Source organism: Zingiber officinale, chromosome 4A (assembly GCF_018446385.1).
Source record: "Zingiber officinale cultivar Zhangliang chromosome 4A, Zo_v1.1, whole genome shotgun sequence".
NCBI classification, from domain to species: Eukaryota; Viridiplantae; Streptophyta; class Magnoliopsida; order Zingiberales; family Zingiberaceae; genus Zingiber; species Zingiber officinale.
Window position 1 is genome coordinate 114,024,197 of NC_055992.1, and position 15,284 is coordinate 114,039,480.

At 38.3% G+C, this 15,284-nt stretch overlaps 1 protein-coding gene across 1 annotated transcript; it reads left to right on the forward strand.

Moving 5' to 3' along the window:
- The first annotated feature begins 12,643 nt into the window (after nt 1-12,643).
- Nucleotides 12,644-14,831, forward strand: LOC121970642. Its single transcript, XM_042521471.1, has 2 exons — nt 12,644-13,512; nt 13,598-14,831. Exons 1-2 carry the CDS (start codon nt 12,665-12,667, stop codon nt 14,736-14,738), a joined length of 1,989 nt encoding a protein of 662 aa, XP_042377405.1. The 5' UTR covers nt 12,644-12,664; the 3' UTR covers nt 14,739-14,831.
- Nucleotides 14,832-15,284: the final 453 nt, after the last annotated feature.

The following is a 15,284-nucleotide window of genomic DNA, read 5'->3' on the forward strand; positions in this document are numbered from 1 at the left end:
AAATGTCGTGAAGTGCTCCTATATGTCAAAATGAGCATTAACAATTGAGCCAGGGAGGGATCTCAATACAAACATTCTGACATTCAAGTTAATGATCGATCAAGTGAAAAGTAAATGAACAGTAATGAAATGAACAGTGTGCATGTGTAGTGTTTGCGTCATGTAAGTGTACATGCGCATGTAGATGGAGACTCTTTTTGAGGTGGTATTAACTTTTTTATACGAATCTCGATGTACTGTAAAAAAAAAAGACAAATCAAAAAGGTGTTTTGATACCTTTTTTTAAAATGAACCCTCAACCTTTGTATTTTGCAAAGTAAAAACTTCTAGTGTACCACTGTATAAGGGATATTCCCTTGATTATCCGACAGTTGTCACATAAAATGATAAGAATGAATGTTAGGTAGTTGGGTTAAGGGCACTTGATACTTTGTGCTAGTTTTGATGAATTGTGGTCCCCGGGACTATGATACCACGGTAGGATATCTAGGTTATCATTCAGACACCTGCAGTTCGATTCCTAGCTATGACGTATTTGTAGAAATTTTTCCTCCAAATGGGGCACGCAACCAAAGGATGTTAGGCTTTTGGACTGGCCACTGCGTATGCTTCCCGATTTATCCTGGTGGCTGGTGGAAAATATTCATAGGACTAGGTCGGTCACCCAGAGATAGTCAATGAGGCTAACTGAATTTTTTTTAGTTTGGATGAGTTGTGATGCCATCATTTATTTTCTTTAACCTTTACGATCGATAAATAGGAAGATGTTCAGATATTAACTTGCTTGTTTTATTGTAATGTTTATTGATCCTTCAGCGGAGAGGACGGTTCGCTGAGAAGGTGGCTCTGATATTGAATGTGCAAAAACTCTAAGATGGCAGAAAATGTCGCGAAACACTGCTACATGTCAAAATGAGTGTTAGCAACCAGGTTAGGGAGGGAGTCCCCAACACAAATACTCCGACGCTCAAGTTAGCGATCGATCGAGTGGAAAGCAAATGAACAATAGTGAAATGAACTGTGGATGCGTGTGTAGCATTTGCGTAATACAAGCGTACCTACGCCTGTAGATGGAAACCTTCTTTTATAGTGGTACTGTTCCTCTATGCACAAATCTCGATGCACTATCAAAAAAGGACAGACCTTAAAGGTGCTTTGACATCTTTCCCAAAAATAAACCTGCAATCTTTGCATTTCGTAGAGTAGAAATTTCTAGAGTACAATTGGCATAAGAGATATTCCCTTGATTCTTTGGCAGTTGTCACACAAAATGATAAGAAGGAATGTTAGGCCGCTGGGTTGAGGGGTCCTTAATATGCATAGCCGGCAAACCGACCGAGTACCTTCTATGGTCTAATCATATGTCCCTTGCAAGAGCGGCTAGGTCGGATTTAGGAATGCTATCAGAGACTCGACCTTCGCTTGGCCTCTCTATTTGGTTAAAGAGTCTGGTTGGACCAAGTGCCCAGTATGTCTGATCGAATCATAGGTCCGATCGGCTAAACCACTAGGCAGAATTGATTGACCGTGCTATCCTTGAGTGATGAAGAGGACTTGGCTCTGGATAGTACTAACTCAGCTCGAGGCTTCACCAATACTAAGGGACTCGGGATCTGATTGGCCTAAGGGTTCGGTCAGCTAACCACTTGGTCTAGGCGATCAACTATGCTGGCCTTGAGTGATGACCCTTCCTTGACTTTGACCGCTACGTTAGTCGACCTCCTGGACTTTGACTTGACTTCGGAGGCCCTATTGTTATATTTGAGAGATGTCTTAAGGCAATCACCTTAGATATTGTATCATTTATTAGATAAATGAAATTTACTATTTGAGTGCACATTCCCTATGTGTATGATTGGATCTTAAACTCACTTACTGAATGCCCACAATACGATTTATATCATGAGAGAACTTATGATTGGATCACAACTAATGAGCATCTTTACATGTGCAATGATAAATGTATTGAAATAGTCCCTAGTCGTTGAATTGATGAGTTTGGACATCATCGATTCTGCGAGACTAGCATGGGTTATACTCGGTTTATCTAAGCAGTTGTTCCTCACTAGCTGGAGGCATCAAACATTGGGATGTCAAGAGTTAAACGTAGATACTAGTTATAGTAACAAATTCATTGAGACTTTATATGGTTCTCTAATATGTTAATGAAGATCTCATTGCTGCTCGAGTGTAAGTTTTCTTCGACTTGAGATATTCAAGTCACCTTGGTCATGGAGACATATCTTGACATTTTAAGCAAACATCTCCATGAAGGTGTGGACCCAAAATAATTGGGTATAAGTCAAAGTATTCGAAGATGTTTGAATAACTAACAAAGGATTCACCACTCCTTATAAGGAGTTATATATATTGGTGCAAGTTGCACTAATAATCTAACTTAGGTTTTGATAAATGATAAGTGGATTAAAGTTAGAGTGTTTATAGTCTAATTCCTTTACCAAATGTCCAGGAGTTGATGGGTCTGGAGGACTTGATACTAGGCTGAAATCTAGCTAAGTTTACGAGACCCAATAACTGGTGCGAAGTCCAGATATGTCAAGGAGTGACCCGATATTTGTCAGAAAGTTCTGTTGGGTCTGTGGGACCTGACAACCGGCCGAAGTACAATTGGATCTGTGGGACATGACAACCGGCCGAAATCTAGTTGGGTCTGCGGACTCGACAACTGGTGGGAAGACTTGATGGGTTAAAGGTAAGTCAAGCAATCGTAGTTGATAAGTATACTAAAGGAGAGATCTAGTGAGGATGCGTTCTCGATTAAGGGAATAGTAGACATCGGTCCAGCTTAGGTCCATTTGGAAAACCTAAGCTGATACCTTGACTAGATCCTAGTCCTGAGGAGACAGGACCTAATTACTACCACTACCTTATTATATTGTACTAACTTTATTTTGCAGGATAAACATATTTTGGTTGTCTGGACTAACTCTTTTTTTAGGAAAGAAGAGGCTGAAAAAGAGTGGTTCGGGAGCTCGGAAGGGGTCCGAATGCCCAGAGTTGGTTCGAGCGCTCGAACTAATTTCGCCTAGATGGGTGCTTGACCAGGTAGTCGGGTGATCTAGGTGCCTGGAGGTGCTCTAGACCCCCAGATCAGAAAAGTTCATTCAGAAGCTGAGTTGGACCACGACGATTGGGTGGCTCACGTCAACAGTCCAAGCGCTTGGAGGTGGATAAAATTCGGGGATAAAGTTTCAACGAGAGCTTGCTGCATCAGTACGGTCCATATGCCCGGGAGGGGATCTGGTGCCCAGATGGGATTATAAAAGCACCCTTCAACGAGCAGCTTCACAACAATAAGTGCTATAACTTTTATTCATGCGTGCTGCTCCGAAAAAGCTCCTACAAAGTTGTAACGCTCCTCCGACAACCGGAGGTCAAGTTCTCTTTACTTTCTTTGTTGTCGATCGGTAACATTTTTTTAGTTCATTGTACTTCATTATTGTATTATTCAAATGATTAGTGGATTGTCCAATGAAAGCACTCAACGAGTGCGAACCTTGGAGTAGGAGTTGTCGAAGGCTTAGAACTAAGTAAAACTACTTGTGTTAGCGTTTGTATTTTCGTATTTCTTTTTCACTGCATAATCATGACTTTCAAAAAAGCAATGAATGCTATTCACTCCCCCTTTAGTATCTTTACAATCCAATAAGTGGCATCAGAGCTAAGTTGGCTCTGAATTAGTGAAACCACCAATCAAGCAAGGGATGACTTTCAAACTTCTATTTAATCTTTATTTTCGGTTTTGAGCTTTTCGATAAAGCCCAAATTGGTACAATTACCATTTTGGACAAGTTTTCTCGTCTCTTTCTACAATATCTTGAATTAGTGCAACACCAATCAAGTATTTCTTTTCTCCCACACTACTTACCCCAAACCAAGTCTTGACAACATTTCAAAGTTTCTCTTTCAGAAATTAGTAGCCCAAAACGAGAGTACAACATTGTCTGTCCCCCCTCCCTCTTCAATGAAGATAACTTCCTGTATTGGAAAAATCAGATGGAGGTATACCTGAAGACAAACTTCGACCAATGGTCCAACATACGCAAAGGATACAAGCATCCGATCGACAACAACACTGGAACTCTGATGGACCCAGAAAATTAGAATTTAGAGATGAAAAAGAAGGCGCAAACTGACTTCAAGGCATTGAACATGATCTAGTGCAAACTCACGAAGGAGGAACTATATCGCGTTGTCCCGCATGAAAATGCAAAGGAACTTTGGGATAAACTCATCAAGTTACACGAAGGAACAAACGATGCAAAGGTAACCGAGACGGATTCACCTCTCAATAAGTTACTTAACATAAAAATGCAGGAAGGAGAAAAGGTGACATGGAATGAGGCATCTTTCGAAGAATTGAATATCGAAAATCGGAAGCATCACAATTATCTCGTGTTGATAGCATCGGGACTGGAATCAGAAAGTGAGGCGGAACAAGACAACGAGTTTGAATATGAATCAAGCCACGAGTCCGCACTCATTTTTGAAGGTTCGAACGAGGTATCATAATTATCTTAACTTCTAAATTCTTTAAAATAATTGCATTTCTTAATAAAAAATTAATTAGATCTGAAAAATAAACTGAAACGCTTCTTGAGGAAAATCAATACCTCAAAGAACAAATTAATACTCAAATTAAAAATGGAAATCTAAATCAAGCTATAAAACTTGAGGAGGAGAATATAATTTTAAAAGGTGAAATCAATAAACTTAAAGGATTATTAGAAACCTTCATCGCAAGATCAAAGAATTTAGACTTAATCCTTAAATCACAAAAAGCTATATATAATATGCCCGGGCTTGGTTACAAGTCTAGCTCGACAAATAAACCTTTTATCTCATTAATAAGTCAAAATTCAAAACAAACCAAAGCTTGAGTTCCGAAAGCTTGTCTAACCAAGCAAGTAGGACTCAATTAATTTTATGTACCTAAAAATGAAATTCATTACCTAAAACCAAATCCATCTAAACCTATTAATTCAAACCCAAACCTAAAATGTAAAATGAGATCAAACAAATCAAACTCAAATAAAAAAACTAAATTTAAATCAAATAACTACAAATTTAATTTAAACACAAGTTTCAATCAAGTTTATTACAACTATAAAACTAATCGACATAAACCTAAAACATAAACCCAAAGTTTAATAATTCTGGGTGAGTCTCCAAATTAGTTGACACTTCCAAAATAATAATTAATCAGGTTAGGTAATTATGTCTAGGTTAACAAGGATAAAAGTTTAACTTGACAAACAACATTAGAGAAGTTTTGGATGATAGTAGGTTAGGAAAACTCTGTCTATGCATGTCTAGAAAGATATGACTTCGACCTAATACATTTGGCTTATTGAAAGTAACTGAAGCTATCTCTTACTAATCTTAGCTGGTTAGACGAAAGTTTTATACCAAGTTCAGTGGGCAGGACTATTTAAAAATTTTTGAAGGCGTGATTACTCTAATGATGCCTAGGTGACCCACCACAGCTTAAACGTTTAGCCAAAGAGTGTCTTCTTGTTGAGCCTAAAACTAAACTTGAATCTAACATAAGTTAAACCAAAATCCTAAAATTTAACTTAACTTATCTCACAAAAGCATAGGATCCCTTTGTCCGAAAACTTAGAATGAGTGAGATGAATAAAGATAAACTTAAAATAAATTTAAAATAAATTTAAAATAAATTAAAATTTAAAAATAAATAAAAATTAAACTTAAAATAAAATTAAACTTAAATTAAAATTAAAAGATAAATTAAATAAAAAATTAACATTAATTTAAAATAAACTTAAAATTAAATTAAATTAAAATTAAATTAAATTAAAACTTAAACTTAAATTAAAAATAAAAAATAAATTAAAATTAAAATTAAAATTAAATTATAATTAAAATTAAATTATAATTAAAATAAACATCAAAATAAATTAAATTAAATTAAATTAAATTAAAATTAAAATTAAAATTAAAATTAAACTAAATTTAAACTTAAATATTAATTAAACAAATTAATTGAAATTTAATTAACTTAAATTTAAAACTTATTTAATAATTTATTTATTCAAAATGACTTATAACAAAAGTAATACTAGTTAAATAATCAAGCTTAATTAAAATAATACTAATGAATATAAAAGAAATATTTTAACTTAGTAATTAATTATTTTAAAATTTATCACATTTGTAAATACAGTAAAATCATTATAAGTATGTTTTTTTTTTTAAAACTAAGACCTTAGGTTAAAGGGAGGATACGTATTCAAGTAATTTTAAAATTCTAGAAAAATTATTTACTTGTATTTTCTAAAAATTTTCATTTCTCTAGTGTTACAAAAATCATCTTGGCTTTAGTTTAGATCGAACCTATAGAAAGCATGATCCTATAGATCTCAGGGATGAGCATCTTACAAATACACTAGGTCTACCTTGATTGTGGATTCAAAATGTAGAATGGAGTGAGATGCGTAAGTCTTTTCCCTATGCTTTATATGCTTATATCAGTGCATTAAAATAAATTTGGGCTATAAATACAATAATATATTGATCAAGTTAAACAATTCTTTTTAATAAATAATAAGTTCGATTAAATTTTGCTTAACTTGACTAACAAAGTAAATACTACTATTTTCTAATAGATAGTAACTAACGATTAGATATGTACTAAGAATATTGATAGTTGAATGATTATTTTAAGATAAAGATATCAGATTCAGGGGAGGATCTAATTTCAAATCAATTGTCAAAAACTCTAAAATATTTACTTGAGAAATTTTTCTTGAAAATTTTTTTCCTAGAAAACATCTTGGAAAATTATTTGCTTTGAAAAATGCATAATTTAAAATGTTTTTTTTGAAAAATTAAATAATTTTAAAAAAATCTTGAAAAATTATTTTGAATCCTTACTCTTAAATTATTGTGAAAATCTGTCTTACTTAAGTTTTTTTAAAAAACATTTACTAAAAGTTTTTTGAAAACATTTACCTAAAACTTTGTTTGAAAGAATTTTTCTTAGGATAATTTTTATTTAAAATTACTTTGAAAATCTTTATTAGATTTTTTTAAAAAATTATTTTAAAAATCTTGCATAGAAAATTTTTCTTTAAAATTAACTTTAACAATCTTGCTTAGCAAATTTTTTTTAATATGAAAATCTTTACTTAGAAAATTATTGGAAAATATTTACTACAATGTCATTCCTTTGCAAAATATTTACTTAGAAAATTTTTTATTACAATTATTTTTAAAAATTCTTATTTATCTTTGAAAAAATTTACTTAAAATTTTTGAAAAAAATTAATTAAATTTTTTTGAAGAGTTTTACTTGGAAAATTCTTTGACAAAGCTTTACTTGGAACACAATTTTGACAAAGCTTTACATAAAAAATTCTCTAAAAAATATTTACAATTTTTTGTTCTGCTAAATTAAACTTTTGTTCAAATTTCTCCCTAAGTCCTATACATACAAAGTATATACTTTCAGCTATATTTGTGCATTAATGTCTTGTATTACCTATCCCATATTATGCATGTCTTTTACCTTTTTTTTTTTTTATGAATGCCAAGGGGAGGTAAGGGTTAATATAGAAAAAGAACAAACAAAAACTTATCAAGTAAATCAAATTCAAAACTGACTTAAGTCATTTGTTTGCATTTGGAAAATCGTCTTTCAATATTATTTTTTTCTAACTCTAACCCAGGTTGTCATTGCATCAAAAAGGGAGAGATTGTTGGTGCAAGTTACACTAATGAATGACAAGTGAATTAAAGTTAGAGTGTTTGTAGTCTAATTGCTTTACCAAGTATGCAGGAGTTGATGGATCTGGAGGACTTGACACTAGGCTGAAATCCATTTAGGTCTATGGGACCCGATAGCTAGTATAAAATCTAGATATGTCAAGGAGTGATCCAATATTTGGTGGAAAATCCAGTTAGGTTCACGGGACCTAACAATCGACTGAAATCCGATTGGGTCTGTGGGACTTGACAACTGGCTGAAGTCCGGTTAGGTCTGTGAGACCTGATAACTGACCGAAGTGTAGTTGGGTCTGCGGACTTGACAATTGGCGAGAAGACCAGGTGGCTCAAAGGTAAGTCAAGCGATTGCAGTTAGTAAGTAAAAGGTAAGCTACTGGAGGAGAAATCCAGTGAGAACGCGTTCCCGGTTAAGAGAATAGTAGACGTTGATCCAACTTAAGTCCATTTGGGAAGTATAAGCCAAGATGTTGACTAGATCCTGGTCTCGAGGAGACATGATCTAATTACTACTACTATCTTATTGTATTGTGCTAACTTTATTTTACAAAATAAACATATTTTGGTTGCCTGGACTAACTCTTTTTTGCATGAAAGAAGAGACTGAAAAATAGTGGTTCGAGTGCTTGGAAGGCATCTGGGCACCCGGACTCTGGGAGCCCGGAGTTGGTCTGGGCGCTCGTAGTTTCGCCCAGATGAGTGCCTAGCCAGGCATCCTAGTGGTCCAGATGCCCAAAGGTGCTCTAGGCACCCGGACCAGAAAAGTTCATCCAGAAGCTGAGTTGGAGCGCGACGATTGGGTGACCCACATCAACGGTTCGAGCACCCGGAGGGGATTCGGGAGCCTGGAGGTGGATAAACTTTGTGAATGAAGTTTTGACAAGAGCTCGCTGTGTCAGCACAGTCCAGGCGCTCGGATGGGGCTATAAAAGCAGCCTTCAACTAGCAGCTTCACAACAACAAGTGCTACAACTTTCATTCCAGCGGACTGCTTCAAAAAAGCTCATACGAAGCTGTAATGCTCCTCCGACAACCAGCGATCAAGTTCTCCTTACTTTCTTTGTTGTCGGTAACCTTTTATAGTTTACTTGTACTTCATTACTGTATTATTCAAACTATTAATGGATTGCCAATGAAAGCACTTAATGAGTGCAGGCCTTGGAGTATGAGTCGTCGAAGGCTCCGAACCAAATAAAACTACTTGTGTTAGCATTTATATTTTTGTGTTTCTTTTCCACTGCGTAATCTTGACTTTCGAAAAAGTAACATAGGCTATTCACCTTCCTCTAGTGTCTTTACAATCCAACAGTATACCCTATGGTCACTTGTCAAGATTATTACTCAACATCTTTGGCCAAAGTATCATATGTCAAAGTACGAGAGTCTTGGACACATGTATGAGTAATTTGAATCTGCATGACGAGGAAGTATTATTTGGCCCGTGTGACATAATCAACCTAGTGAGGACTGACAAGTAGATCATGTTTTGAACCAAGTGGGTATAAGACGAGTAAAAGGAATGAGACACGGCTCCTGTAGCTGCTGAAGGGTTAAGAAGTGGTTCTGGAATCAACTGTATTTTTTTTATTAATTGGGGATCATAATATATTAGTAGGTGTCCCTCATGATCGTTTCATAATTAATGGTTAATTATGGACGACCAATATAACCAGGAACCTCTAAGGTCACATGCACTACGAGTTTATCTTAGAGAGTTAAAACGAGTTTAAGAATTAAATTCTTAAATGAAGAGAGAGATAGAGTTTGGTTAGACCAAATGGAAAGAACAAATATGGAAAGATATTTGTCAAAACAGAAGCGAGAATATGCCATGACTATTGTAGGAGATATTGGTTTGATAATAAACCAAAAAGAATTTGGTTTACTTATAAAACAACTTGGCTTAATAATAAATTAAAAGTGTTTGGTTTAATTATGAACCAAGATGGTTTGGTTGTGAACCAAACTTAATCTTAATGATAATGGATTGGGTTGACTTTACTTATTGGGTTTGGGAGATGACTTGCTCCCCAAGTTATGTAGAAGTATATAAATACCCTCTATGAGGATAAAAGAGTAGTGATTTTATTTTTGAGAGAAAACTCTAATTTGATTAGGGTTTCTTTTCATCCTCTTCTCCCTCTCTCTAGCCATCGCCCAAGCTCTTGTCACCCAAGAGTTACCGCCAGCCATCTCTAGCCACCGAATTTGGTGCCGACAAATTTGGTGTTGACAAATTCGGTGCTGACAAATTCAATACCGATGATTTTGATACCAATGAATCTAGTGTCGATGATTTCAGTGTCGCACCGCTCTCCAAATCATACTGTGGGAGTTCTCTCAGATCGCTCCGTCTTCGCACACAAGGCTAGTACCTTTTGCAAAGATGGAACTCGTGACTTCTGACATCGTCTTAACGATAGCTCGGCATGGATATGAATAGAAGCGAGGCTTTCTAGTGTCACTTAGTTGATTCCAATTCCACTCCTTATCAATCGGTCACTTGCACGTTGATTCCGAAGGAGGCTTGCCTTGCGAGGCTAGTAAACATTCTCTACAAGGTTCGTTAATGAAATGTCAGGTATACCTAGCGTAAATTTACTTTCCATAAAATTTTAATTATGTGATCATGTCTGGCCGTGTTATATCCTTGCTTGCGTGTGGTGTGTGTGTGTGATGTCATAATTAGGAATTATGTTTTTATTTCCGCTGTGTATGTTTTTGAAACGTGTTTTAGCACGCACCACATTGCCATTCCCTAACACCTATATCATTCATCAAAGCACAAGTCTCCCTTCAAGTCTAGTCAAAGGAGGCTGTGGATCCTGACTAACTAGACACTAGTATTGTTTGTGTCTCTTGTCCTCCGATCGGACTTTCAGTCTTTGTTCTGCCGCTTAACTTAAGTGAATGTTACACTTAGTTGTTGATGTTTCTATGGTTCCTTGTTTCTTGTTTCCCGACTGAATGCTCAGTCCTTGTATTGTTGCTTGGCTCAAGATGACATCACTTTGGCACCTTAGAAATCGGACACATCACTTATCATTAATGTTAAGCATGATGAGCATGCCTTTTTATCATAATTTTATTTATTGTCTCCCATCCCTCATAAATGCAACCCATAGCTTGCTACCACGTGTCGCACACCTATGAAAAGAATATATAATGTAACAGATGACTATTGGGATTTGATGTGACATATGACGGTTCAAATTCAACGATCTAGATTAAATTTCTCTCTTCTATTCCCTTGATTGGACGACTCTTGGATGCCACCGCTAGGGTTTGTAAGGTTTACATGTTGATGCAACCCTTATTGTTTTCACATTTTTCTCATTATCGTCTTCCTCTTTGCTCCTTCTGCTATCGTCGACGATTCTCAAGCTCTTTGTTTTTCTCGTAAGTTTGTTTTCTTTCATCCTTCATTCAACTTTCTTCTTTTTCCAGGGCCTCAACTCCTCCTGTTGTTGCCCATGGGCTCTAGAGCACCTCCGCCACCTTTAATTTTAATGACGGTGAAGTGGACCAGATACGCCTCACAACCCTCACCTGCAACATCCCCTCCCATCATATCATAATTCTGATCGGTCACAATAGTCCCAACCTTCCTCTTGCCGGTTACATTACCCTCTTCAAGGACCAATCGAGAGTCCAAGTAGATCAGGACTCGAGAAGCCTCCACATGCTTAAGTCAGTGACCGATCGAGTGGAAAGCACTGCCAAAAAATAGTATCATCCTCTTTTATAGTGGTACCATTCCTCTATGCATGAATCTCGATGCACTACCAAAAAAAGACAGACCATAAAGATGCTCTAACACTTTTATTAAAATGAACTCGCAATCTCTACGTTTCACAAAGTAGAAATTTCTAGTGTACAGTTGGCATAAGAGATATTTCCTTGATTCTTTGGCAGTTGTCACACAAAACGATAAGAAAGAATGTTAGGCCGCTGGGTTAGGGGTCCTTAATATGCTTAACCGGCAAACCGACCAAGTCCATTCTGTGATCCGATCGGATGTCGCTTGTAGGAGCGACCATGTCGAATTTAAGGAATACTATCAGAGACTCGATCTTCGCTCGGCCTCTCTGCTTGGTCAAAGGGTCTAGTTGGACCAAGTGCCCAGTATGTCTGATTGAATCATAGGTCCCATCAGCTAAACCACTCGGCCGAATTGATTAACCATGCTATCCCCAAGATATGAAGAGGACTTAGCTTTGGATGGTACTGACTCAGTTCGGGGCTTCACCAATATTGAGGGACTCGGGATGCGATCGACCTAAGGGTCCGGTCGGCTAATTGCTAGGCTGAGGTGATCGACTATGCTAGCTTCGAGTATTGACTCATCTTTGACTTTGACCACCATGTCAGTTGATCTCCTGAACTTTCACTTGATTTCGAGAGCCCTACATCATACGCCGCATCACTTATTTGGTTCAATGCTAGTTAAATTAACGTTGCTTAAGCTTAATAGTTTACTTATTTAGTTTTCATAAACTCTTTTCTATATTGTTCTACTTTGTCTAATTCTATGAGACATATATATTTTGAATATTCTTAAATTCTTTTTCATACTTCGTGTTGTGTCATGTTAAACATATTTCCAACCCTATGTTGATGCACAAAGTTAGCAGCGATGATGCTCTGTCAATGATATTCTTCAAGCAAATTCCTAATTGGTTCATAGAAGCTCAGTGAAAACCTGCACGTCAAGCAATCTTTTTCCTTTGATTTACTTCTTTTCATTTACTTTTTTCCTTTTTCTTTATTCTTTACCCATTCTCTTTGTTTTTGATATTCTTTACTTGCAGATCAGGGGAGGCACCATGCTTAGGGCTATATATATGTGAGTGATAGTTCCTCACTTTCCACCATTGTTCGTCACCAAGAACTCAGCATGTGGCCCTGCAGTGGAAGCAGCGTCGAAATAATCTCACGGTTGCTGATGCGCTTGGACGGCGTAGCCCGCGGCTCTCTGCCGGAAGATTTCAATGACAAGTTTAAGAATATTAGGAATGAAATGGTGAAGCTGAAGAGCATGCTCGACAAAGACACGTCCAAGGAAAACAAAGCCATGGAGGAACTTGGTCAAGTTGCCCGTTGCATCGATGAGATCATGACCACAGACAGCAAATCATTAGATCCCAAGTTTCTGGAGCGCAATCTCGAAAGCATCGATAAGGCCCTCAACAAAGCGCTCAAAGTAGAAGTCGCTGAGAAAGATCCGCAGAAGGTCGTGCCGGAGGAGGAGGAGGAGCCGCCGGAGGAGCTGTCGTTCGCGGAGCGGGAGATCCAGAAGAGCTCAGCGTGGGGGCACCTCAAGCTCGTGGTCGACTGCCTCGAGCAGCAACTCAAGAAGTGCCTCTTCACCATCTCTGTCTTCCCCCCCAACGCCGTGATCAAGAAGCGGCTGCTCTTCCACTGGTGGATGGGCGAGGACATCATCAAGAACATCGAAGACGGCAAGCGCTGCTTCGATCACCTCATTGCCAAGGGCTTTATCATCCCAATCAAGAAGCTACATTGCGACAAGGACCATTACTGCCAGATCCAGACCTGGATTCGCCGGCTTTTGATCGACGTCGCAAACACCAATGCCTTCCTCGAGTACGACGAGTCGGGCCATCCCAGTGAAGACTACACCAGGAGCCACCGCTTTTGCCTGTCCAGGAAACACCAGCTGTTCAAGGCCACCGACGAGGAGGCAGATCGGAGCTTGCGCACTGTCTACAACATCAGCAAACAGTATCATCCTCTTAATTTAAACCTTAAATCATTTTGAGATGACGAGGAGCTAGATTTGATGATGATGTTTATATTCTTTTAACAGATACATCGAGCTCCCGCCGGATTGGCTTGTTAACAAGACAGAGATGACGACGATGCATCTGGGGAGGTGGCGGGAGCAAACAGAGGAGGACAAGAAGCAGCATATTGAGGTCCGTGACAATGAATTCTTGGCCGGCTTAGGAAACTGCCGGAATTTGAAGTACCTCAGCTTCAGGGGCATCTCTCGGGTGGAGAAGCTGCCGGACTCCACCGAGAAGCTCACCAAGCTACTGACGCTCGACCTCCGGGCCTGCCATAACCTTGAGAAGCTGCCACCGGATATCGGCAGCATCAAGAGGCTGCAGTTCCTCGACGTGTCAGAGTGCTACTTACTCGACCATATTCCGAAGACGCTCTCTTCCCTGTCGGAGCTGGAAGTGCTCAAGGGCTTCGTCGTCGGCGATTACACCAACAGGAACCATTGTCAACTCGGCGATTTGGGGAAGTTGGCCAAACTGCGGAAGCTCAGCATCAACACGGGTCGTGAGTTCAGGAACGAAGAGTTGAAAGCAATTGGCACACTGGAGAAGGTCACCACACTAATTATAACATGGGGAGTCGTCCAAAAGGAATCTCAGCCGGTGGCCGCCGCAGCCGGCGGCGCAGGTCAACCTTCAGTTCAAGAAGCCACCAAAAGGGAAATCCGAGCAGAAGCTTCTCAGAGCAAGCAAACTGCTGTCGCTCCGACTCGTGATGTGGCCGATTCAAAAGATCATCAAGCGAAGAGGGTACAAACGACGAAGGGAACAACGACTCCGGCGGGATCAACGCCGACGCAGGTTCTCCCTCCGAATCTGGAGAAGTTGGACCTCCGGTGCTTCAATAAAGAGAGACTCCCGGAGTGGATCGATCCTGAGAAGTTGAAGAAATTGGAGAAGCTTTACTTGAGGGGTGGGAGCATGCTGACGAGCCTTATACTAGAGGGAAAAACTTGGTCAGCGACCGTGCTGCGGGTGAGGTACCTCAAGAAGTTGGAGGATTCATGGAGCTCTCTGCATGCTTCGTTTCCGAAGCTCCAGCGCGTGGAAAAATTCAATTGTGAGTTGCTTCATAAGTGGCCTTGCGATGATGAAGGATTTTGGCAGAAGGAGGATGAAGTTGGAGAGAGCAGCAAGACGGCGCGCAAGATCATGACAAAGTAGAATTGGGAGCTGATCATATGGAGTGTGCACTTTCGGTTTGCTTAGTTTCAGTACGGAGTGTGTTTATGTGTTCATCAATAAGGTTGCATATTATTACTGGTGCAATGTTTGAACTTTCATTTTGACTTTAACAAAATAAATGAAGTGCCATTCGTATTATGTGTTTGATCGGTAAGAGGACACATGATTTCAGGACAAATATCCGAACTAGATATTTAATAGCGCATGATTAAAGTCAACTTACGTGTCAGATTTAGTTGCATGGAGATTAACGAAACAGAGGGTGAATTTAGTTACTACTGCGTTGGGCTTCGATTAAACTTGGAAGCTTCAGAAACATTGTGGTTGATCGAATAATCTCGTTGAAAACAGTTTGTTTTTTTTTTCCCCTTGTTTTCTTATGAGTTGATTTCTTCATTAGAGCAATTTATCAAATAGACTGGAAAATGTTCAAATCCAGCTTCTCTCATTTTCCTAAATCAAAATACTCTCAAATTGAGTGTGCTAAAACTTTGATTTAGTTGACTTATTTTCTTAATCAAGTCC

What these genes read in the sequence shown, in the direction of transcription:
- LOC121970642 (XM_042521471.1), top strand. Translation starts at nt 12,665, where the DNA reads ATGTGGCCCTGCAGTGGAAGCAGCGTCGAAATAATCTCACGGTTGCTG. An exon ending in GTCTACAACATCAGCAAACA is followed by an intron (nt 13,513 to 13,597) that starts GTATCATCCTCT and finishes TTCTTTTAACAG; the next exon opens with ATACATCGAGCTCCCGCCGG.